At 38.4% G+C, this 25143-nt stretch overlaps 2 protein-coding genes across 20 annotated transcripts in view; one reads left to right on the top strand and one right to left on the bottom strand.

Moving 5' to 3' along the window:
* Nucleotides 1-25143, top strand: part of LOC127646400 (dedicator of cytokinesis protein 7) — an 80233-nt gene that overhangs the window by 17690 nt on the left and 37400 nt on the right. For all 19 annotated transcript variants that reach the window (XM_052130008.1, XM_052130006.1, XM_052129999.1 and 16 more), the window contains exons 11-22: nucleotides 2424-2586; nucleotides 2749-2891; nucleotides 3117-3210; nucleotides 3351-3513; nucleotides 18184-18301; nucleotides 18405-18475; nucleotides 18736-18874; nucleotides 19001-19102; nucleotides 19299-19385; nucleotides 19505-19736; nucleotides 20508-20672; nucleotides 20810-20979. In XM_052130008.1, the coding sequence (XP_051985968.1) occupies nucleotides 2424-2586; nucleotides 2749-2891; nucleotides 3117-3210; nucleotides 3351-3513; nucleotides 18184-18301; nucleotides 18405-18475; nucleotides 18736-18874; nucleotides 19001-19102; nucleotides 19299-19385; nucleotides 19505-19736; nucleotides 20508-20672; nucleotides 20810-20979 (1647 nt within the window). The remainder of the gene's footprint in view (nucleotides 1-2423; nucleotides 2587-2748; nucleotides 2892-3116; nucleotides 3211-3350; nucleotides 3514-18183; nucleotides 18302-18404; nucleotides 18476-18735; nucleotides 18875-19000; nucleotides 19103-19298; nucleotides 19386-19504; nucleotides 19737-20507; nucleotides 20673-20809; nucleotides 20980-25143) is intronic.
* On the bottom strand, nucleotides 5995-14595 carry LOC127646404 (angiopoietin-related protein 3-like). The gene is made up of 7 exons (XM_052130019.1): nucleotides 14016-14595; nucleotides 13754-13864; nucleotides 13485-13602; nucleotides 13291-13404; nucleotides 13035-13130; nucleotides 7307-7579; nucleotides 5995-7164 (listed from the first exon to the last, which is right to left on the bottom strand). The coding sequence occupies exons 1-7, from the start codon at nucleotides 14493-14495 to the stop codon at nucleotides 6989-6991; spliced, it is 1368 nt and encodes a 455-aa protein (XP_051985979.1). The 5' UTR covers nucleotides 14496-14595; the 3' UTR covers nucleotides 5995-6988.

Here is a 25143-nt window from a genome sequence, read left to right as displayed (position 1 = left end):
GGTTAGGCATGGCTATCTTTTATTCGACACCGGATTTTATATAGGGATATTGGCAGTCAGATCCCCTTAACTCCCGTGTCCCGTGAAAATGTCATTTTCAGGCTTCTAGACAGAATCTTCAGACCGCACGACACTTATGGCGCTGCCTATTTGGATGACATCAATATTTACAGTAATGATCGGCAGCAGCACCTGTAGCATTTAAGAGCTGTCCTGAAGTCGTTGAGACTGCCGGGATTCACGGCAACCCTAAGAAGTGTGCAGTTGAATGGGTGGAAGTACAGTATTTGGGCTTCCACTTGGGTCATGGACAGCTGCGGCCCCAAATTGATAAGACTGCCGTGATTGCAGCCTGCACGAGACCTAAGACCAAAAAGGAGGTGAGACTGTTCCTGATTATCAGAGGTTTGTGCCTAATTATTTGACCGTCACCAGCCTGCTGACTGATCTTACTAAAAAGGGGACACCAGATTCAGTCCAGTTGTCGGAGTTGTGTCAGCAGGCATTCACGTAAGTGAAAGCTGTGCTTTGCTGCTGGCTGTTATTGCACTCTCCTGACATAGGGTTGGGAGTGGTAATGTCCCAGATGGTGGAGGGGGATGAGCGTCCTGTGCTGTATATTAGTCACAAGCTCTTGATAAGATATACTAAGTACAGCACAATCGAGAAGGAGTGTTTGGCCATCAAGTGGGCGGTCCTCACCCTCTGGTACTATCTGATGGGATGTACTTTCACCCTCTGTTCGAACCATGCCCCGCTCCAGTGGCTCCATCGCATGTAGGATACCAATGCGTGGATCACCCGCTGGTATCTTGCTTTCTAGCCATTTAAGTTTGAGGTGGTCCATAAGCATGAGTTGGGGCGATGGGGCTATGTGGTGGTGGGATGTGGCTGAGTGAAATCACCTCTAGCAGCTGTTTTATGTTTGCAGTGAGAGTGGAGAGGGATTTAAAGGGCAATCCAGACTGCCGGAGGGGAGGGAGAGAGCCGAGCTTGAAGCTGTGTGTTTGTGCTGAAAAGGAAATATTTGAGTCGGTACTTATAGCTGAAAAACGATTTACTCTTTTATCAACAATTTTGATGTTAGAATGTTATAATAATTATATAAAAATTTGAATAATCTATCATATTTTAAATAATTGTAAGAGATCTTGAGGCCCTCTGAAAGTGTGCTGAGGCCCTAGTGGGTCCCGATGGTTTTGACATTGGAGTGTTCACCCGGATTGTTCACCCAGCTTCACATGACCGAACAAACCTGTTACAGGTGCCAAAAACCAAAAAAACTTCCAGTGAGCAGCAGTTCTGTGGACGGAAACACCTTGTTGATGAGATAGGTCAACAAAGAATGGCCAGACTGGTCTGAACTGACAAGTCTATGGTAACTCAGATAACCGCTCTGTACGATTGTGGTGAGAAGAATATCATTTCAGAATGCTATTCTGAGATGCGAGTTGCCTCTGATTTGATGGCACGAGGGGGACCTACACTATATTAGACAGGTGTTTTTAATATTGTGGCTGATCGGTGTGTGTATATATACTGTATATATCTGTATGTAATATTCTATATACTTGTATGTAGGAAAATTACAGTTCATAAGAAATACACTAAATTGCTGAAACACTTATTAACACAATATTTGCTGAAAATTCACAAAATATTTGAAAAAAAAATATGTACACTTTTTATTGGCATGGCTGTTGGTAGATTTTGAAACTGACACAAGGCTAAATGATGACTTCTGATAAAGGAATATTCCGGGATACAAGTTAAGATCAATCAACAGCATTTGTGTCATTGTTAATTACCACAAAAATGTTTTCCTCCTTTTCTTAAAAAACTAAAACAAAAAGTTCCAGTGAGGCACTTATAATGGAAGTGAATTTGGCCAATCCATAAACATTAAAATACGTACTGTTTTAAAATGATAGCCACAAGATTCAAACAATTGCTTACTAACTTTATTATATACAATTTAACAACTTAGTTTCCATGACAATGCAGTAAACCCTGTTATGATAAGTGATGAGATTCACATTTCTGCCTTTTTAACCCACCAAAAATTGTCCCCCTTCCATGTAAGTGTCTCACTGTTAAAAAAATGTACACACTTTTTAAAGAGTTTTTTTTGTAGTAGTCAACAATATGTCACAAATGCTTTCAGTTAAGCTTAACTTGTATTGAAACCAAAATATTCCTTTAATTGCCCAGCAATGAGCTATTGGCCAAATTGCCATATATTGTTCAAATAATCAGCCTAGTCATAATAACAGTATATCACTACACCTGACACTCAGATTAATAATAGTTTGTTTTGGGGGTGGGGGGGTTCTCAACATTTTGTCAAAATTTCTTTCTGTATATTCATAAACAACGCAGTGACTGACATTTATTTTCTGATACTTATATCCTGGGTCTCATAGAATAAAGAAAAGATTGAAAAGTTGCGCAGTCAATCAGAACAGTTCTGCCAGCGACTGGGGCGCTACCGAATGCCCTTTGCCTGGACAGCCATACACCTCATGAATATAGTCAACAGTGCAGGCAGTCTGGAGAGAGACACAGAGCTTGAGATGGGGCTGTCAGGTGAGTAATTTTGACGCATATGTTTGGTGTTGTTTAGACACAGATGGTTGTGAACAAGTTTTCCTTATGTTAAAAATGTGCATGCAGATCTTTATGCCATAACACAGCATTTGATCTAATAGTATTAAAGTGTGTAACTACCGACTATGTACCATCATGTAGAGCGCAAAGGCTCGTGGTCAGAACGTAGGAATTCAAATATTGTGGGCCGCCGCTCTCTGGAGAGGACCACTAGTGGAGATGAGTCGTGCAGTCTGACCAGCTTCAGACCTGCCACCCTGACAGTCACCAACTTCTTCAAACAGGTCACACTGTTATTCTCAAAAAGCAGACCACTATTGATTTAATTATTGTTCTCATTAACACAAAGTTCACTGTCCTCCAGTTACCGGTCATTACATAATGCAGACCACCAAAGTTTACACAATCCCCTGTTTTTAACGTATTCATATATTCTTCTTTTGATTGTTTTCACATAGCCTTTGAATATCTGATCTGAAGAAAAATGTACTTGTTTATTTTTGTATTAGGAGGGAGATCGGCTCAGCGATGAAGACCTATACAAGTTCTTAGCTGACATGCGGCGTCCATCCTCTGTGCTGCGTAGACTGAGGCCCATCACAGGTAGATAACTTATGACATATTTGGTAGTATTTCCCAATTGTAGTAAGTATTTATGTACAGAATTTGTAGTGAATTTAATTAAATCTTTTTTTTTGTTTTGGTTGAGGTTTATGTAAAAATAATTTTCTATATGATCTTAGCCCAGTTAAAGATCGACATATCTCCAGCCCCTGAGAACCCTCACTATTGCCTGACCCCTGAACTGCTCCAAGTTAAGCCTTATCCAGACAGTCGTGTGCGTCCAACAAAAGAGATCCTGGAGTTCCCCGCAAGGGACGTCTATGTGCCCAACACCACATACAGGTATCATCTCTAGAGCGGGTCTGTATCACCTTTGTTTATTTGTGAATTTAACAGGGGTTTTGCTGTGGTACTGCAGAAGGTATATTAAATTATAATGAACATGCATCAATAACTATTATTTTAATGGATTTGCAATGCAAGCATCGTAGCAAAGCATGTAAATTAGTCATGTCATAAAATATCAATATATCAGTTATTGATAGCCATGCTAATTTATCAATATATTTTTTCAAGGCATCGATATATTAAAATTAGCCAACATTTAAATTATAAGCCTAATTTGCATGCTTTGCAATTCACTGTCAGTTGGCGTAATAGCTTTGGGAGACCACAAGAGGGTGATGTCCCATTTTCTGAAGCTGTTCGCAAGGCTCATGTATCACAACATAGGATATGCTCTGCAGTTTTTGTTTTTATTTATTATTATTTATTTATTTTATCCCACGCTATTTATGTACCTTCATAGAAAATAATTATTTCAAATTTTACATTGCGCTATGTCATCCGCCAGACACATCCGTTGCACAACCCCCTTAAATATACCCTGCCGCTCACACTTTACCAAAGTTGTTATGAGAAATATATTTGAAAACACAAAGACTATTGTGCAAAGGGCAGCCCTATTTATATCTGAAAAAGTCCTGATATATATCGATAATCATCGTGAAAATCTTCTGATTATCGATGCGTGAAAAAGGCATCAATCCCAAGCCTAATGTAAACGCATTATTATTACGGATGTCCAGAGACCATTTTTTGTTTCAGAGCAAGTATGAGTACTGATACTTACTTTTTGGTACTCGCCGATACTGAGTCTGATACCTTTTGTTTTTTTATTCCATATCAAAAATTTATTTAAATGTTATCATCAACATGGTGTTTAAATAAAATCATTAATTAAAACTTTAATCAAATGAAAGTATAACAATTAATTTTATATCAAATTAAATGATTTTATACAGAACCCAACGGCACAATCCAAAATACAGCATTAGAGTTATTTTTGTCAAATTAAGTGCTGCATAACAGAGCATCACAGTCGTGAGATGTTGCTTGAATATAATACAATTACTACTGATTTATAATGATTATTATTTGTAGTATTAATCTGATGTTTTGACCGTAGCTTCCTATTCTGGAAAAGCCAGTCACTACGTGACTCAAAAGTGATTTTTAAACTGCAAAAGGCTGCTATTTAATAAAATAAATATGTAGTCTGTATGTACCACACGCTACACAGTGAATAAGCACTCTGCCTGCTGTCATACTTCAAACAGATTGAGCAATGCTCCTGATTATGTTTTCTGTGTATGAGCCAAGGATCTCTAAAACGCATGAGCACTTTGTGTCTTTATTTCTGCAAAACACCGGCTCCACGCAGTCACAAGAACTCACATTTAAAGCTCTGCACATGAAAACTATATATTTATCTCATTAAACTGCATCTTTTGCTGTTAAATAATCTCACTAGGTCATTTTAATTTGTGCACTGATTGTTTATGTAATGACATCCATATGTCAGATGGTATTGGTTTTTGGTATTGAAGCATTTTATGAGCATGAGTACGAGTATATGAGCGCAGTATCGGACCCAATACCAGTATCGTTATCGGGACACCCCTAATTATTATAGTACTATATGCATGCTATTATTGACCATTCTAGAAATTACACACTCGTTTTTTTTACAATATGTAGCAGGCGGTCCCTGCTCATCTATCTACAACAAGGGGTCCTCTGCCTGAAAAATTTAACCCCTTGTACAGATTGTAAACCCCAACACATGCCTTGTTTTTTTTGCCTGTTAGAAAGGTGTTGTCTAAATTATGAATTGCTAAATAGCCAGGCTATTTGTATAGCCACTTTCTTTGCCAGCATTCATCCTCCCTGAATGACCTGACCCTCATTTCAGGTTTCTGTTTCAGCCATGGTCAGTCAGACAAAGATGCTTATCATCCACCTATGTTGACATAACCTATCATTCAGAAGACATGTTTGCTTTCTCTCAGCCTCTGCCTACTTTATCTTCTAGTGGACATGCTCTGCATAGTCAGCCTTGATTTGGGTGATGCTGACTGGACAGTTTAGGACATGCCTCCATTCTGATATAGTTTACTGCCAACAACATTATTACGCTAGATTTATCAAACTGGTGTGGTCTGTCATATGTGAAGGTCATACAAGATTTTAATTATGAAGGGCTGGGTTCACATGCTGATTAAGCTTGGTACTACTGCTGGACAAATATGATCTGTTACAGATCTGTTAATTATAAAAGTCCTCCTGTAATTTATGCTCTGCCACTCTGCCAAGATTGATCTCAGACTGTAGTTCAGAGTTTTGAATTAAACCAGTGAAATCGTTATTCTCTGTTATTGAAATTTGTTTTCATTACCCAAAATTGCCATAAATGCTTACCATGTCAGTTTGGGTATTTTAACCATTAATTACACTCATGGGAGACTTTATTTTTGTCTTAATGTTTAATTGTTTCGCTATAAATATGATGTACCAGACCATCAATGAGGAACATTCTGTAAATGAAATATATACAGTACAGCTGAGTATGCACAAAGCATAACCAGGAGTCAATATGACTCAGTAACAGAAAGAGACATGCAGCTGATCAAACTTTAACCACCATAACGGCACATATTTTGGTAACACTTTATAATAACTTCAATTAATAACATTAACAAACATTACATATTGCTTGAATGTGCATTTTTTACGATGTGGCATCACATAAAAGCAAAGTTTCGCTATTGTAGAAATGTCTTATTTGCAATCATCCATGATTTATTCTGTGAGTGAAAGTGTCCAATAACAGAGGTTGCAAAGAAATGATTGGTTTGTGTATTTTCATATATTCAAATTTGTATTGTACATGAACAACTGATCTGTTTAGAATTATATGTTTCTGTTTAGAATTATATGTATACTATTTTAAAGTGTTAACCATTGCTTTTCTTGTTTTGCACATTTTCGAACCTTGCTTAAATACAATCTTTAAGTTAAAATACAATAAAACCAATGCATTGTGAAGCTTTATAGTTGAACGCAATGTAGTTCTATAATGGTGTGTGTATTGTCTACACACTTATTGTTAAATCTAGTCCACTTTTAATAATATCATCCACCAGATGTTCCATAGGTGTGTTCAGCTTGCTATTTGAATCTGTGGTTTTATGATTTTTTTTTAAACCAAATATTCTTCTTCACCAAGCTGCAAGGTTGTAATCCAATGACCTATGAAGATTCTGAACTAACACATGCATGTTGCAATTCCCCTTTGACTTGGTTTCTTCCCTCTACCAAAGTCAATGACCTTTTGCAATTGCATCATTTTATGGTGAAAAATCTGCAGTTTTGGACTGTCTATAGAGAAAAGGGAACACTTTGTTGGCTAGTGTCTACTGCCATTGTGACCCCACTTATTGATCTTGAATTGCCCAATGGAGAACAGGGTCAGGGATTATTGAAACTGGGCTGATGGCCTGATGGTGATCTTTGTGGATTTGAGGCTATAGGAGCTTCCTTTGGCTGGCCTCCAGTAGATCTCTTTCCTGCGCTGGGGACGATATTTTGATCTCATCCAGGCATATCTCCCATTTAAGTTGGTGTCCTCACATGCATTAAACCACCAACCACCTGAAAACAACAAACATTTTATAATGAATACTAGAATATTGTAGAATGCCATTGAATTAGGTGAACTAGGTGATTTGAGAATTCAAGCCATACTGTTAGACTAAACATGTGCACAGTAAATTTTTATTTGACCATTTGATACCTGTGTAGTTGCGGGCGCAGTTGGACTCATCAAGATTATTATTGTTTTTGTCCTTGGTTGAGAACTTCATGCCTGTGTGGTTGCTCATGGCATCAGGCAGATTTCCAGATAAAGGTGCCAGGTGAAGGGTGTAATCTGATGCAGCGCCATCCAGGGTGAACATGTACTCTATAAATCTCTTTTCCTCTTTCCAGTCTTCCAGTTCGATGTGTAAAATGTATTCTCCTTGTTGAGCAATGGATTGGATCTTCGCCAAGCCAAGCCAACACTCCTCTTTAACAAAAAGACATTTTCCCCATGAAAATTAGGCTTAAAGGGATATACATACAGACTTTTCAATAGGTTATTCTATTTTAAAGGAATATTCTGAGTTCAATGCAAGTTAAGCTCAATCAACAGCATTTGTGGTTGATTACCACAAAAATGTATCTTGACTTGTTTATCCTTTTCTTTTAAAAAACAAAAAGCAAAAAATTGAGGTTACAGTGAGGCACTTACAATGGAAGTGTATGGGTTAATTGTTTAAGATTTAAAGCACATAAATGTGAAGCTTATAATTAACTTATAATTGTCATTGCAATGAAGTTGTACAATTGGATATAACTTCACACAATTGTTAGCAAGTGATTTTATCACACAAAAATCATGTTAACGTCAAGTCAAGTCAAGTGGTTTGTATTGTCGTTTCAACCATATACAGTTAGTATAGTACACAGCGAAACGAGACAACGTTCCTCCAGGACCATAGTGATACATAACAACAAACCCAGAACCACATGAGACTACACAGACTAAATAACATACCTCTATATAGTGCACGTGCAAATGTGTGCAAAAGGTACGGGACAGTACAATAAATTACTAACAATGAACAGGACAATAGACACAGTAAGAGACCTAACAGTACACAGTAGTGCAAAAGATGACAGTTTCTAAAAATGCCAAATGTAAACATAACATACTATGAGATAGTGTTCTATGCACATAGCAGTTATTGAGGTAGCAGACAGTTATAAAGTGACAAAATTAAAGTGCAACTCAGGACGTGTGTGTGTAAAACCAGTCTCTGAATAATAAGGAGTCTGATTGCTTGGGGGAAGATGCTGTTACACAGTCTGGCCGTGAGGGCCCGAATGCTGTGGTACCTCTTGCCAGACGGCCGGAGGGTGAAGAGTTTGTGTGAGGGGTGTGTGGGGTCGTCCACAATGCTGGTTGCTTTGCGGATGCAGTGTTTTTTGTAAATGTCTTTGATGGAGGGAAGAGAGACCCCGATGATCTTCTCAGCTGTCCTCACTATCCTCTGCAGGGCTTTGCGGTCCGAAACTGTGCAAGTCTCAAACCAGGCAGTGATGCAGCTGCTCAGGATGCTTTCAATAGTCCCTCTATAGAATGTAGTGAGGATGGGGGGTGGGAGATGTGCTTTCCTCAGCCTTCGAAGAAAGTAGAGACGCTGCTTCTTGGTAATAGAGCTGGTGTTGAGGGACCAGGTGAGGTTCTCCACCAGGTGAACACCAAGGAATTTGGTGCTTCAGCGGAGAGTAACTCTATGCTCTCCTAAAGTCAATAACCATCTCTTTTGTTTTGTCGACATTCAGAGACATGTTGTTGGCTCTACACCAGTCCGTTAGCCGCTGCACCTCCTCTCTGTATGCTGACTCGTCGTTCTTGCTGATGAGACCCACCACGGTCGTGTCATCGGCAAACTTGATGATGTGATTCGAGCTGTGCATTGCTGCACAGTCGTGAGTCAGCAGAGTGAACAGCAGTGAGCTGAGCACACAGCCCTGGGGGGCCCCAGTGCTCAGTGTGGTGGTGGTGGAGATGCTGTTCCCGATCTGGACTGACTGAGGTCTCCCAGTCAGGAAGTCCAGGATCCAGTTGCAGAGGGAGGTGTCCAGGCCCAGCAGGTTCAGCTTTCCAATCAAGTGTTGAGGAATTATTGTGTTGAATGCTGAGCTGAAGTCTATGAACAGCATTCAAACGTATGAGTCCTTTTTATCTAGGTGGGTGAGGGCAAGATGGAGGGTGGTGGCAATGGCATCGTCTGTTGAACAGTTTGGACGATACTCAAACTGCAGTGGGTTTAGTGAGGGGGGCAGCTGGGTCTTAATGTGCCTCATGACGAGCCTCTCGAAGCACTTCGTGATGCGACGGAACGGTAGTTGTTGAGTCAGGACACTGAAGACTTCTTTGGCATGGGGACGATGGTGCTGGCCTTGAAGCACATTGGAACGACAGCGCTGCTCAGAGAGATGTTGAAGATGTCGGTAAGAACTTCTGCCAGCTGGTCTGCACATCGTCTGAGCACTCTGCCAGGAATGTTGTCTGGTCCAGCAGCCTTTCGTGGGTTGACTCTATGTAGAGTTTTCCTCATATCAGCCGTAGTCAGCAGAGCACCTGGTCGTTTGGAGGAGGGTTGGTCTTCCTCGCCACCACGTCGTTCTGCACTTCAAACCGAGCGTAGAAGTCATTGTAGAAGTGGTAGAAGCCTGGATGCCCTACCACATGTGCCGCGTGTCACCGCTGTCCTGGAAGTGACTGTGGATTCTCTAGGCGTGTGCGCGCTTTGCCTCTCTGATGGCCCGGGACAGTTTGGCCCTCACTGTTCTTAAGGCTGCCTTGTCGCCTGCTCTGAAGGCGGAGTCTCGGGTCCTCAGCAGTGCGCGCACCTCAGCAGTCATCCACGGCTTCTGGTTGGAGCGTGTGGTGATGGTCTTGGAGAAAGTGACATCATCAATGCACTTGCTGATGTAACTGGTCACTGATGCTGTGTATTCCTCCAAGTTGGTAGAGTCGCCATATGTTGCAGCCTCCCTGAACATTTGCCAAAACAGTCTTGAAGAGCAGATATGGCTCCTGCTGGCCAGGTTTTCACCTGCTTCTGAAGCGGTTTTGTGCGTCTGACGAGCGGCCTGTATCTGTGTCTGTAACATGCGTATTGTTTACATTTTGTGGCTATACTTTTGAAACGGTGAGTATTTTATAATTTACGAATGAACCCATTCACTTCCATTGTGCCTCACTGTAACACAGATTTAATTTTTGTGGTAATCAAATGTCACAAATGCTTTTGATTTAGCTCAACTTGAACTGAACCCGGGATATTTCTTTAAGGACTCATCACGTTTTATTTTTAAAACCCATTTTTTCATTGTTTTCTTGGCTTAGCGACTAGCATGACGGTATGAAAATGTACAACCTATTGAACAGTGTACATGTATCCCTCACAGGTTCATTTTCATAAGTCAAGTATTAATGATACACTACTAAATTCTGGTCTCTATTGACATCTCTGGTTGAAACATAAAATTGCAAGTTACTTGTGGAAGAACATTGTCAGATCTGACAAGCTACACCAAGAGTCACTGATAGTCGTACAAGATGTGTATCTGAAAAATATATTGTCTGAGCAAGTAGCATATCAGCTGACGGACCATCTTTTCTTTGTTTACGGACATCATGTAAATACACAAGGACAAATGACTGAAGCCTGAAGTTTCCCACCACTTCGAATTCAACAGCTCTGAATGTAAAATCATTGTAAGCTTACCGTAATGACTCAGGGTAAGGCAAGAACGTGAATTGTTTGTTTTTTGCTCAGTTTATGTCTAACGTAAATTTAATTGTATATTTAAAAATGGCGTCTACCCTGACGTAGGTCCATTGCTCCCAAATTTTATTCAAAAACGTGTTTCAACATTTTGTCCATTCAGGTATTCGTCAGGAAAACTTTTGTTTGCACAAGCACTTGTACCCAACATGGGTTGGATGTCATGGATATCCCGGTTGTTTAACAAACCTACATGTTTTTAATTGACCTTGAGGCATGACTGAAATCCAGTCAGACAAAAGATCTGTTATTAGAATCGTAAAAGATTCAGAACATTTTGAAGCCTATGGCAATTGTTTGTAATTCAGTCATACTGCTTTTGCTAACACTAAGTGTACAGAATAGTTTCCTTTCATAATTGTCCCCGGCTACAGATACATTAGACCAGGGGTTCACAACCTTTTGCAAGCTGGGCCCCCCCAAAGCTGGTTCATTGCAGTTGGGGCCCCAGTGCCCCCCGCCCCGCGTTTTATTGTTGTTATTATTATTATTATTATTATCATTATTATTATTATTATAATTGGCAGTAGCACCAGACTTCTAATGTGAGCTTGCAGGCATTATTATTATTATTATTATGAGTAGTAGTAGGCCTATCATCATTACTAGGCTATTGCTATATAATTATATGAGGTTACATGCTTTATTGTTGTTATTATTATTATTATTATTATTATTATTATTATTATAATTGGCAGTAGCACCAGACTTCTAATGTGAGCTTGCAGGCATTATTATTATTATTATGAGTAGTAGTAGGCCTATTATCATCACTAGGCTATTGCTATAATTGGGAATTGGCACCAGACCTCTGATATTAATTTATGCTTTATTATTGTTATTATTACTAGGCCTAATAGTAGGCATCATCTGCATTTTTTACAGAAGCTTGCTCTAATACAGACCTCTGATATTAATTTATGCTTTATTATTGTTATTATTACTAGGCCTAATAGTAGGCATCATCTGCATTTTTTACAGAAGCTTGCTGGTAGGTGATGTTAATGTGAGACCTGAGTCTGCTTTGCCTTGCAAAGATCCTCAATTCTTGGCTCAATGTTTGATAAACATAGCCTCAAATCATCCTCGATTTGTGCACGATTGCGGTATTTCGTTTTGAGTGCAGTCATTTTTGAGAATCCTGCCTCACACAAATATGTCGACGCGAAAGGAAGGAGAATCTTCAAGGCGACGTCACAGAGTTCAGGGTATTCCTGCATCAATGCTGCCCAGAATGACGAAAGAGGGCAGGAGCTAAAGAGTTCCTTCAGTCTACTGTCACTCTTCAGCTCAATAAGCTGTTCCTGCATATCAATTGATAGCTCGTTTGCTGTGCACACAAACGGATCTCGAACCCACGCAAAAGAGCGATAATCCTCTTTAAAGTACGTCGCAAATTGTTTTCTCATTGCTGACAGGTGCTCAGACGCTGATTGAAATAGGGAGGAGAAATTGTGTGACGTGCCTGCATCAGTGATAAAGTCTGCAAGGCTGGGGAACATGGCGCAGTTCCCTCGACTGATGCGGCCATGCCAGAGGTCTAGTTTTTGTGTGAAGGCGTGCACTTTGTCTGCAAGGAGCAAAATATGAGTTTCGCGGCCTTGCAAAGACAGGTTGAAATCAAACAAATGAGCGCCGTTTTCTAAAGTCTGTGAGCGCAGCACACACAAATAAACTAAATTGACATACTGCAGTTAAATTTCAAAATCATGTTTTGAATGATTCAGTGTTGTGAACGAATCGGTTGAGTCAAAGATTCAATGACCCATTCACAAACATCTGTCTCATTCTTGATGAATCGGCCGTTTGAACGAATCGTTTGAATGAACGACTCAATGACTCGCTTAATGACTCGCTTATCACCTGCATTTGCGCTCACTATCGACAAACCAATCAAATTTGTTCAAAATTTTTTTTTTTAAATCAGCCAAACACATTTACATTTTTATTCAGGAGTTATGTATATACAAAACTATAAGTTTTTATGACAGTAGTTTAGTGATAAAAAAAATGTGCCCCCAAAATTTTTTTTTCCAGTTTTTTTTTCCGTTCCATCGTAGCCTACTCGCCCCCCCCACCGGTTGAGAACCACTGCATTAGACTACAGAAGATACCTACTTTCCAGATTGCCAAATCCATGTTCATATCTTTCCCACGATTGGTCAAAATCAACAGAACCATCCTCCCTCCTCTGGATGACTGTGGCTGCACCACCTTCCAAATAAAGTGTTGTTAATGTCAGAAAAGTAGTCTTAAATTCAAATTAATAAAAATGGAACCGGCTATATTTTTGGTCAAGAAAATAAACCAAATCTTTGTTTTCTAGGTGAAATCTCTAGGAAGTCTGATTAGATGTAGGTTATTGTTTCCTTACCAGAACTTATCTCACAGTACACATTAAAAGGTTCAGATTGATTGGGTTTGATTGGGTAAATTCCACTGTTCCTCTGACCTCTTTTGAACACATCGCTGCAATCCATTGGAAAGTCTGTGCAAAAAAACACAGCTGATGATTTCGGAATTATTAAAGCAACAATTTAAAGCTAATTGTTTTCCTGCTGTTCTTACCAGATGAGTCAGTAGTTCCATTTGTTGAGTTTATTGTCAAGTACCCAAAATGGTCAGGCATTTCTGGACTTAAATCCATAGTTTTTTCAGTTGTCTCTTGAAAAGTGTCATTATTCAGCTGCAATAAATAAATTAATTTGCAGTAAATGAGAAGAAAAAAGCCTAAATGTTTACACTAATAATTAGAACTTTACTGAAACTGCTTAGAACTTGACTGAAAACGCATCCCTAATCTGAAATTTTACATTTTAAAGTAAGGGATGGATTACCTTATCTTCAAGACTTTTAATTTGTATCTTCTGGTAGTTGAGCTGTTCATGTTGCTCTTTCACAGATTTAAGCAGATCTGTAATGGTCTTTTCTTGTGTTTCAATCACATCCTTCAACAAAAAAAGTTGCAGTACATAAAAAACTGGATGCAGCTTTAAAAGACTTCTGTACAGATGAAACATTCCAACTGAATGGTTTTTGAAGGACATGGTACAAAGTAGCATACAATTCTAGACCCGTTCTTCTAAAGAACTCGCTCACCTTCAAGGCAGAGACCTCCTGAAGTTGCTCCATGGGCATCATGCTCTGAGACAAGCCCTTCAGCTTTTCCTCCAGTCCACCAACCTTGCTGTGCAGCTGGCTTCGCTCCTGTAGAATGTTGTTGATTTTGGAGTTGATCTCCAGCGACAAGTTCTTGATCTCCTCGTTGTTGGCCTTCAAAAATGTGGTCGTCTTCTTCAACTTCTCCTCTTCCTCTTTGATCTCACTAGTAACCACTGAGAGCTGGTAGAAGGATCGGTCAAATATGTTGAGCTTCTGGAAAATGTCATTGATCTGAGCCTTGGTCTTGTGCACGAACTCCCGGAGACTCTGACCAAGCTGGAGCAGTCCGTTAGCCAACAGTCGTACATCATCTAACATGGCAAAGTGGGACTTAGCTTCGTTTGGTGTCGGGGTGGGATTAGGGGCCGCAGTTGTCATGGACAAGCTGAGCAACAAAAACAGAAAGATGAACTTCATTATAGCTGGTTTGGTGGCGTTTGCGGCAACTTGCTAACTGCGTCTGTTTTGTTCCCAGTGCCTGCAGGCTCCAGCTTCCTTTGCTCTCCACTCCCTTCTCATCTACTATGATTACAATGCCAAAGGCAGCAGAGATTCCCCAAATATATATGGCTGCACTTAGAGGGGAGGGAGTATTTGGTTATTATTAAGCAGGTTGTGCTTGAGCCTGAGTGTCCTCCCCCTAGTTTGTGGAAGGTTTACTTGGTGCAATAAATTTACAGTATCGCACACACACGTACACTGCCCCCACTCGCCACACATCCATAACCTGGCCCCTTGGTCACAACTGATAAGCGAAGATGAACAATGTTACTGGCAGGCAGATGATTCATCCCTCCGATTGATCATGTCATCACTGCTGTCACTTGGGGCTCTCTTTATGTACTGCTGGTTGGGAATTAATAATAAAAGTATGCAATTTATGGTTCTGAGTTTGATTTAACAATTCCCTGAATCAGCAAAGCATCACTCCTAGTGCCACTGAGATGGTCTGCATGTACCAGCAGAATTGTCACTTGAGCTCAAGAAAGCTCATTTGAGGCAGTAATAGAAATGATTGACGACTGAAGTTGGCAGAGTTTGGGCCATTGCACTGATATGTACAAGATTATTATTTACTGCTTCATATTAATCTTCCTTACTGCATTGACTACAGTGTTGCTAGTCTGGAAAAATAACCCTGCTTCAACTGAAAACCTCAAGATTTCCATATGGTTTTCAACTGCCAGTGATCTGCTTTTAAACAGCACCATGTCCAAACTTTGTGCGACACAATAAAGCAACAAGCAATGAAAATGTCTTTCTTGTAAGTAGGACTTTTTGTCCTAACCAGCTGTCCAAAATGCCAATCAAAATAGCTGTATATTAAACACATATATGCTCTGATTAGCTGTGAACTTGTTAAGTTGCTCAGCATTTTTGCCTTCATTGTGGACAGACAAATTACTTGTCGCTGGAAACTTCTGTGACTGTTTTCTCTCTAGTTTTTAACTAATGTTTAATAGCTACATATGTTTTCAACCATTCTTGAGTTCATGTATTTTACTGTGTTCAGATGTATGAAAAGTTTATCAGTTCATGTTTGTGCAGTGATTAAATCCTCAAACTTAGCAACTCTTAATAGGCATGTTTCAAAGCATAGCTCTATAGGCAGAAAATGTATCTGTAAGATACTCATTCATGGCCAGAATTTTGTGAACACCCTACATTTATTTACTTTATTGATAAAGTATTTAACCCATTACTATTTTTAAGCTTTTGGAATTTTTCTTTTGCTACTTTGATTGTAGAAAAATCTAGGTCAATCAACACATTTACAGAGAGATTGTGTATTGTAAAAAGAAAGCTGAAATGAAATGCATTTAGAGTAGCAACATTGTACAGTCAAACATGTTTGGGCTGGATTAACGTGTTTTTATATATTTTTTTTTTTAATTTTAAGAACATATTAATATTATTGTCGTTTTTGTTGAGTATACTACTTGCCACCAATATATCACATGATTGCTAGTTGTTCTGTTACTGTGGAATGTTGAAACAAAAATATCTTAACTTTAAAATATCATGTCTGAAATTGCGTCCTTCTCAGATTTGCTTGTTATAGTTTATAAACTAGCTGTTTATAAACTATAAGTGACCAATTTAATGATGCCAATGGCTGTTTTAAACTATCTTGGAAAGTCGTTAACTTTTCATTTGCTTGCCATTTAACTTGTTCTGTGTCCCCTATGCCGTATCAGTTATTTATGCATTGCACACATTAGCAGTCTCTGTCAGCATGGCAATTCTGACCATATATTATCATTGCCCCACCACATGCCCATGCTAACCGGTCCTGTTCAGACAGGTGCAGACAGTTTGGCCTCAATCCATGGTTGTGCACTCAGCAAACATGGTCCGGCTCCTTTTGTGTACCCAGAGGCCAGTCAGGGTGTAGGAGCATGTGTGCCGATGGTTCATAGAAATATCCTCCCCTATGTCCCTTCATTCACCATGTGCTAAATAGAAAATTATTAACCTGCATTTTAATCTGATGAGTGTGCAGAACCAGATAGAACTGAACTAAAAAAAACTTTTTCTTGGTTGAAATTGCACCATATATTTTTTTAATGAATCTCTTCAAATGCAACATGAATGGAAGCATACAATATTTAGTTAAACTGATAGAATGCTGATAGAATCATTAGAAAAGAGACATTTCAATTTCTCTTATGAAATAATAGACTGTCGATGATGGAGTGCACCATCTCATGACAGTAATTTTTTGTTGCTCTTTTTCCCCATTCATCTTGGAAAAATAAATCAGAGTGTGAAATAGAAAAGTTATATCAGCACCACATCGGAAAAGAGATGTATGCTCCTTGACTAGTCTGGGAGCGTTCTCGAGCTCTGCTGCAGCTACTGTAACCACATAGCGGAAATGGCTGCACAGCTAAAATTTAAGCTATAAGTTAAATCAATAGGGATTAATGCTAATGTACAAAACCTTGTCCTGTGCAATTTATTTTAAGACTTTTCACATGTGAACAGATATTGTGTTTGAAGTTCTCATCTTGTACATTTTATGCAGTTAAGTTTATGCTTTCAAGTTGCACACTTATAGTACCAATTGCTGCCATTGTAATACCACAGAGTTTTGAACTTGGAACCATGATAATCCCCTGTTTAATTTGGACCATGTTTCTTAACCCTTTTGCTGTCTTTTTTATTTTACCAAATTTGGTCTTCCCGGTCAAAAATGGCCTATTAATAATTGCTTATAAATCTCTCATGCTACATTATCACCAAAAATTGGATTCTATCTTTTTGTCAACTCATATTCTTTCAAATAGGGCAGGTTTTGTATTTCTGTTTGGAATTTATTGATCTTAGGCCTCATTGACCTGAGCTTATGCACCTAATGTTTGAGTGAAAAAAGGCATTATTTGTGTGATTATTTTGTCAATATTAAATAAAATATGAAAACATGCTGTACTATATTTCACACCAATGTGCTTTAATGTTTAAATAATAGGAAGTTTGTTTTGAAAAACTTTTATTTAGTAATTAATTGCACAAAGTCCCACTTGTGTTGTTCCTGGTAAAAAATTTAAATGCTTTAATAAAACTGCTTTTTTTTTTTTTTTTTTCATTCAAAAACTAGGTGCATACGCTCAGGTCATTGAGGCATATGATCAGTTAATTCCAAAAAAGAAATACAAAAAAGATTTAGGTCAAGTGGTACCAATAAATGACAAATGGTAGCTGAGTTTTGTGAGGGACTGATTGGGCCTCTAAATGCACTAATAATTTCAAATATGCAGATCATCAGACCATTTGTTCTTACTGTGCAAAGTTTTGTTGGAATGTGTGAGGGTTGTATTAGCTGTTGGCACTGAAAGGGCAAAATATACATTAGACAAATTCAGGAAGTTCTCTTTACTAATATAAAGTTATAGTAAAATAAAACAAGATCTGGTCTGTTGTCAAAAAGTTTCAGTCTGTAAATTAAAATCGTTTTTCTATTCAGGATGAAAATCAAACTTCCAACCACACATTTTGCATTCTGCTCCATATTTCCATTAAAAAATTCATTAAAAAAGCAGTAAGTGTTCAATGTTTCATGTGTATAAAAAATTTTCCTTTCTCTATCTACTTGTGTCTGTAGGAACCTCCTGTATGTGAACACACAGAGCCTGAACTTTGCTAATCGTCAAGGCTCTGCACGCAACATTACAGTGAAAGTACAGTTCATGAATGGAGAAGACCCCAGCAATGCTATGCCTGTAAGTTAGAATGGAATAATCCACTTAAATTTTCTGATGCACAACTAAAAATGACAAACTCGCACAAAAAGTTATTCTCAGTTATTCTCTCATTGGTTTTTAGGTAATCTACGGTAAATCCAGCTGCTCAGAGTATTGCAGAGAGGCGTACACCGCTGTAGTCTATCATAATAGGTGAGTTCATGACTAGATTGACTGTTTAGTACTATTAAGACCTCATTGACATCATAAATCTGTGCTTACCTGGCTTAGTGAATCTACATTAAATAAACATCAGCTCATGGTGAGACAGGGTTGCAGTAGCTCTAGTTGACTTTTGAACAATAGTTAAATAAGTTGAAGCTTTTTGCTTTGCTTCTTTTTCATATGAAATGGCTTGTTGACCTTTTTATTTGTGGTGCTCGCAAGTAAATGTCTCAGTTTTGTTTCTTCAGATCACCAGATTTCCATGATGAAGTTAAAATCAAGCTACCAGCCTCGCTGACCGACCACCATCACATCCTCTTTACTTTCTACCATGTCAGTTGTCAGCAGAAACAGAACACACCACTGGAGACGCCTGTTGGATACACGGTACATGCAGTATTAGCACTCACCTTATGCTGATAGAGAATACATCCATCAACCATGTACAATTGAACTGCTAAGCGTGAGTATTCGTGATCGGCCCATTATGGACATTTTGTCTCTTTTTCTCAGTGGATTCCTATGCTGCAGAATGGACGCTTGAGAACAGGTCATTTCTGCCTCCCAGTGTCTCTGGAGAAACCTCCTCAGTCTTACTCTGTTCTCTCTCCTGATGTAAGGCCATTTCTGTCATATAAATTAGTAAAGATGAACTGGTTTGATGACACGGTTGACTGGATTTACTGAATGTGTAGTGTCTATGTGTTGTGTTAGCTTTATTGCTTACACTTGCGTTAATGTAGCAATTAACTGTTTCTGAAAGAAATTATTCTGAAAGTTGCCTCATTGTTGATGCATTCATGATGTCTAGGTTCCTCTTCCTGGCATGAAATGGGTGGATAACCACAGAGGGGTTTTCAATGTTGAAGTTGTGTCTGTATCTTCCATCCACACACAGGTAATTGGTGGTTAACTTTTGTCAAAAGCACTGATTGTTTTTATTATTATTGTTTTTTTTTTTTTAAAGCTCTCCACCATGTCAACAAATGCATCATTGCATTTCTTTCCTCTCCATAGGACCAATATTTAGATAAGTTCTTTGCTCTGGTGCATGCTCTGGATGAGCACATGTTCCCTGTGAGGATAGGAGACATGCGCATTATGGAGAATAATCTAGAGGCTGAGTTGAAGTCAAGTATTGCAGCTTTGAATTCCTCTCAGCTGGAGTCTGTGGTGCGCTTCCTCCACCTACTGCTGGACAAACTGGTGCTGTTGATGGTGCGCCCACCTGTTATAGCTGGCCAGATAGGTATAAGACCTCCCAGCTTCATACTCATAAAAATCGTAATAAGCTTGCCACACTTTTGGTACTTACTAGGATACAGGGTTTATGTTGGAACTTGCAGTGTTTCTGCAACCATATCATTTAATATTAAAGGGGTAGTTCAGCCACAAGCCATACTCTCGTTGAGGAACTATGCCTTTAACAATAAACGTAATTGTTTCCCTCAGTTATTAAAGGGATAGTTCACCCAAAAATGAAAATTCGCTCATCATTTACTCACCCTTATGCCATCCCAGAGGTTTATGACTTTCTCTCTTCTGCAGAACACAAACAAAGCTTTTAAGAAGAATATCATAAATATCACAAATATTCAGCTCTGTAGATCCTTACAATACAAGTGAATGGTCATCAGACCTTTGAAACTCCACAAATCACATTAAGGCCACATAAAATGAATACATAAGACTCCAGTGGTTAAATCCATGTCTTCAGAAGCAATATGAGGTGGCCTTTATGTGATTTTTGGAGCTTCAAAGGTCTGGCCACCATTCATTTGCGTTGTATGGGCCAACAGAGCTGAGATATTTTTCTAAAAATCTTCGTTTGTGTTCAGCTGAAGACAGAAAGTCTTAAATATCTGGTATGGCATGAGGGTAAGTAAATGATACATTTTTGGATAAACTAACCCTTTAATCTTTTTTCTTTTTTTTTCTAAATCGCATCAATCCACTGCTTGTCTGCTGAGTCTTGCTGTTTTTTTTAATTACGCTTTTTTTCTATTCATCTCTACTATAGTGAATCTCGGCCAGGCTTCTTTTGAAGTGATGGCTTCCATAGTGAACCGGCTGCATAAGTATTTGGACACCAGTCAGGATATGCACGGCCGAAACAGCCTCCTCTCTTCATATATTCACTATGTCTTCCGCCTACCTAACATGGATCCCAACTCCCCCTCTCCAGGTCTGCTATTTTTTTCCTTCAGTAGTCTACATTTTATATTGATCTCTAAACGGTTGCCTTTTAGCCCTTACAATTATTTGTAATTAATTGGGAATGCTGTGAATGTCTGGTCTAATTTGTCATGTTCTGTGTAATAGGTCCAGGAGGATTAGGCTGCTCGGTGCATTATGCCACCATGGCCCGTTCTGTAGTTAGACCTGCAAGCCTCAATCTCAATCGCTCTCGTAGCCTTAGCAATAGTAACCCAGACATCTCTGGCACTCCAACTTCCCCAGATGATGAAGTACGCTCCATCATTGGCAGTAAGGTAAGGTACTACAAATTTCAGTATGAATCTAATGTATTTTGTCTATTACATTACACAAGTAACCGTTTGTTATGGGTTGTGTTTAACTATACTGCTTAGAGGCTGCTGTATTTTATATAGTTTACATAAAGGTCCAAAATAAATTGTATTAGTGCTGTTGTTGAGGCATGCATTGATTGCTTCCACTGGACATGAATCATTGCATTCATTATTATTATTATTAGAATAGGTCATTGACTTTCTCCACTCAGTTGCTGACTGAGCATGTCTCAGTGTTACAGTTCTTCAATCTATGGCTCAAGAGCAATGCAAACTTTAGCTGGAACATTTTATGTTCATAACACTTGTTAAACCATCTCGCAAAAACACAAATTAATGCAGCAAAATTAATGTGTTGTTGAGATTGGAGGCCAAACTCCATTGAGCTTCTAAATTAGTCAACAGTTTGCTTTTAAGTAATGTATACAGTAAAAAGTAACATTAAATGTATTTATTTTCTGTTCTCTGGTCAGGATAGTTAGTAATTGAAAAATTCAATCAATAATTAAATTTGTTTATGATAAATTATTAAATGTTATACATTATAATATTTACACTACAATTCAAAAGTTTGGACACACCCACCCATTCTTCACTGTTTTCCACATTTTAGAATATTAGCAAAGTCATTAAAACTATAAATTAACACAAATAAAAGTATGTCAAGTATGCAGTGACCAACTCATCCATTAAAAAAAAAATGGTGCTGGTGAATTTCCAGAGCTGTTGGATTAGCGACTTTCTCACTTTTGTAAAAACTCAGCACTCCAAAGATATCAAATGAGACTCATATTGAGCAGAAATAGATGTCAAAAACAACAGCAGCAAAATAGCGGTCTCAACTGACAACTGTAATGAGCAACATGGCATAAAAATGGCATTAATCCTCAATAATTTGCTCTAACTACAATACTATGAGAACGCGCAAAATGATTGACTGGCAGAACGCCGCGGCCCACTGACACACATTTGTTTGCTATTTACAGAGTCTAGTGATGTCACAGAGACCAATTAGATATCTCACAACACTTATTTCATTCATATCTTTCAGAGAGTAGGAAATTCTTTTACATATCTTTCCATGAAAAAAATGCTTACAGCACCTTTTAATGAAAATGTTCGTGTTGTAAAGAAATGAATACATACGCACAATTTATATTTGTCTACAAAGGTCATTTCAAGAATTCATGCACAATCCTTAAGTACAAATGGTTTTAAAATCGTAGAAATATCAATTAACTTGTGTTATTGTGTCCAAAGCTTTCATAAGGCCTGTGTCACTACTCACTATGAGAAACTTAATCAAAATTAGTATATGAATATAAGACATTGTACTTGGAGATAGTCTTTTATGCTAGTGAACCATTAAAGTGATAGTTCACTAAAAAACCACTGTCATCATTTAAAAGCAGCGGCCCGTGCAATGTAAGTCTAGGCCTTCAGTGTGATTCATAGCATTAAGAAAACACAGTTTCACAACGAGTAAGATGCCGTATGCCCATCATACATTACGTGGCAGTCGACTAATAATACTAATTGACATTTTAAAAACACGTCCACGAATGAAAGCCAGAACCAAGGAGGTCTAATACCACGAAAAAGTAATAATAATATTTGCAATATAAAGATTGCTTGCAGATCACTGGAAAATTTCTAACAGCAAGAATTAGCCTTTCATCCATCTTTCCGTTACTGCAGGAGCTGAGAGAGAGAGAGAAGGATCACGTGAGCTCTCCCGTCTTCTCTCCTATTGGCTGTCGCTTCCGTTAGTCGCTCTAAAGTTGAACTTTTCTCAACTTTGTCGCGTCGCTGGACACGCCCACATCTAGCGCCAACGGTCGCGGCAGCTCGTGTCGCCGGAAGTCACTGTGCTCACATAGAAAATGAATGGTATTGAGTCGCTGTCAGTGTGTACGCACCTTTAGCCTTAGGGCATGCGATTTGTGAAAAAATTGTCACACTTTCATTGTAAGCATTGTGGAATAAATTCTAATCGGATCATTTTTTTTATTTAGTTTTTTGCTATTTGTTTGTAGATTAATTAGGAGTTGAAAACAATTGAGAATACATAGGCCAAAAGGTCAATGAGAATGAAAGGATAAAAAAAATATTTATTTATTAGGCATGTTACACCAGCAGAGAAGGCTTTGTTGGCCCTGAGAAATCGCCACTGTCGTTTATACATCCCACAGACTGTCCAAATCCATATGACTTTTTTTCCTTTGTGGAACACAAGATGTGATGTAGTATTAGGCACAATATAAACTTTTGTGTTCCACAGAAGAAAGAATGTCATACAGTTTGGAACAACATGAGGGTAAGTAAATAATGATAGAGTTATTATTTTATGATGAACTAACCCTTTAATGTTACAAAAACCCTCAAACATGGAGTTAAATAACCTTTCATGGGAAATAGGGGTAATTACAATGACTTCTGCACTGTTTTGCTGAAATATTACATAAGAAACAAATGTGCTGTTGAATATTCTAATGGTGATTTCTGAAGAACATCAAGATGTTTTTCATATATTTTCAAACTTAATAATATGACATCAATGCAGATATCTATTTGTGTACTGACTGATTTAAACCTGTTGCAGTGAATGAAATCTCCTGATTTCCCAATCTTGCTCTTGTGCTGTCAAACTAAGCCTTCTTTATCCTGTTAATCAATTAATATGAAGTTATTAGTGGATACACTTACCTGTTGCTTTTCAAAAATGAGAAATTAATATAAACTAACTAATCCCTTTTTCCATTTGTTTCATTGACCTGTAACCTTTTGAACTTTCACTGTTCCCTTGCTTGCTCCTGCCCGTGACCCTTTTGATGCCACCCTTGGCTCGCAGGGCTTAGATCGCTCCAACTCTTGGGTGCATACCATGGGGTGCAAAAGCGCCCCCTGGGGGACCAGCCCTGGTGCAACATCTGATGCTATGCAGGTCATTCCGAATATCCCAAACCCCTTAATTTAATACAAAATCCCCCCTCACTCAGTCACTCCCAATACCACTAAAACCACGAAGTGCATTAGTTCCATTACTCACATTTCTCCTAGAATTTCCTGCTTTCTTAATTCACACATTCTTAGACAAAAAACCAGTAGACCCTCAATTACTTTTTTCAGTCCTATTCACAATCCATTAATCTTTCATTTCTAGAACCTAATTATCTCTCACCATTTTCTCATATGGTATTTCAAGTATTACATGGGCATAACAACCAAATTCCACTTTCACGCACTTTCAATTTCACTTTAGCATGTCATACTGTACGCTGCATGTCCATGTATGTGTGTATGATTGTTTTGTTTTTACTTGTGAGCATTTCTTTATTTATTTTTTAACAACTGACACCTGGTTGAGGCTAATATTTGTCTCTTTTCATTACTTGGCACCTATAGTCAAATTCATTAAAACATACATACTTAAAGGGATAGTTCCCCCCAAAAGGAAACGTCTCTCATCATTTACTCACCCTCATACCATCCCAGATGTGTCTGACTTTCTTTCTTTTGCTGAACAAAAACAAAGATTTTTAGAAGAATATTTCAGCTATGCAGGTCCATACAATACAAGTGAATGGTGACCAGACATTTCAAGCTCCAAAAATCACATAAATGCAGCACAAAAATAATCCATATAACTAGTGGTTTAATCCATGTCTTCAGAAGTGTTGTGATAGTTTTGGGTGAAAAACTGTCCTTTTTACTTTAAATCTCCAATTTCACATTCTTTTACATTGTGAAAGTGAGGTATTTATAGTAAAAAAGGACTTAAATATGAATCGGTTTCTCACCATAAGTGATTGTATCTCTTCAGAAGACATATATTAAACCACTGGAGTTATGTGGATTACTTTTATGCTGCCTTTGTGATTTTTGGAGATTTAATGTTCCTCTTACCATTTACTTGCATTGTGTGGCCTTACAGAGCTGAGATAATCTTTGTTTGTGTTCAGCAGAAGAAAGAAAGTCATACACATCTGGAATGGCATGAACGTGAGTAAATGATGAGAGAATTTTCATTTTTGGGTGAACTATCCCTTAAAGTGTTATTTTATTATTATTATTATTTATTTTAAACATCAGCCCACCAAAACATAATATTCTTTTAATCACCTC

This window comes from Xyrauchen texanus, chromosome 7 (genome assembly GCF_025860055.1).
Source record: "Xyrauchen texanus isolate HMW12.3.18 chromosome 7, RBS_HiC_50CHRs, whole genome shotgun sequence".
Taxonomy (NCBI): Eukaryota; Metazoa; Chordata; class Actinopteri; order Cypriniformes; family Catostomidae; genus Xyrauchen; species Xyrauchen texanus.
Note: the sequence above shows the minus strand (reverse complement) of the source record. Positions and strands in the feature narration are given on the sequence as shown.

What these genes read in the sequence shown, in the direction of transcription:
- LOC127646404 (XM_052130019.1), bottom strand. Translation starts at nt 14,495, where the DNA reads ATGAAGTTCATCTTTCTGTTTTTGTTGCTCAGCTTGTCCATGACAACT. An exon ending in TTAAAAGTCTTGAAGATAAG is followed by an intron (nt 13,603 to 13,753) that starts GTAATCCATCCC and finishes TATTTATTGCAG; the next exon opens with CTGAATAATGACACTTTTCA. An exon ending in CTGCGCCCGCAACTACACAG is followed by an intron (nt 7,165 to 7,306) that starts GTATCAAATGGT and finishes TGTTGTTTTCAG; the next exon opens with GTGGTTGGTGGTTTAATGCA.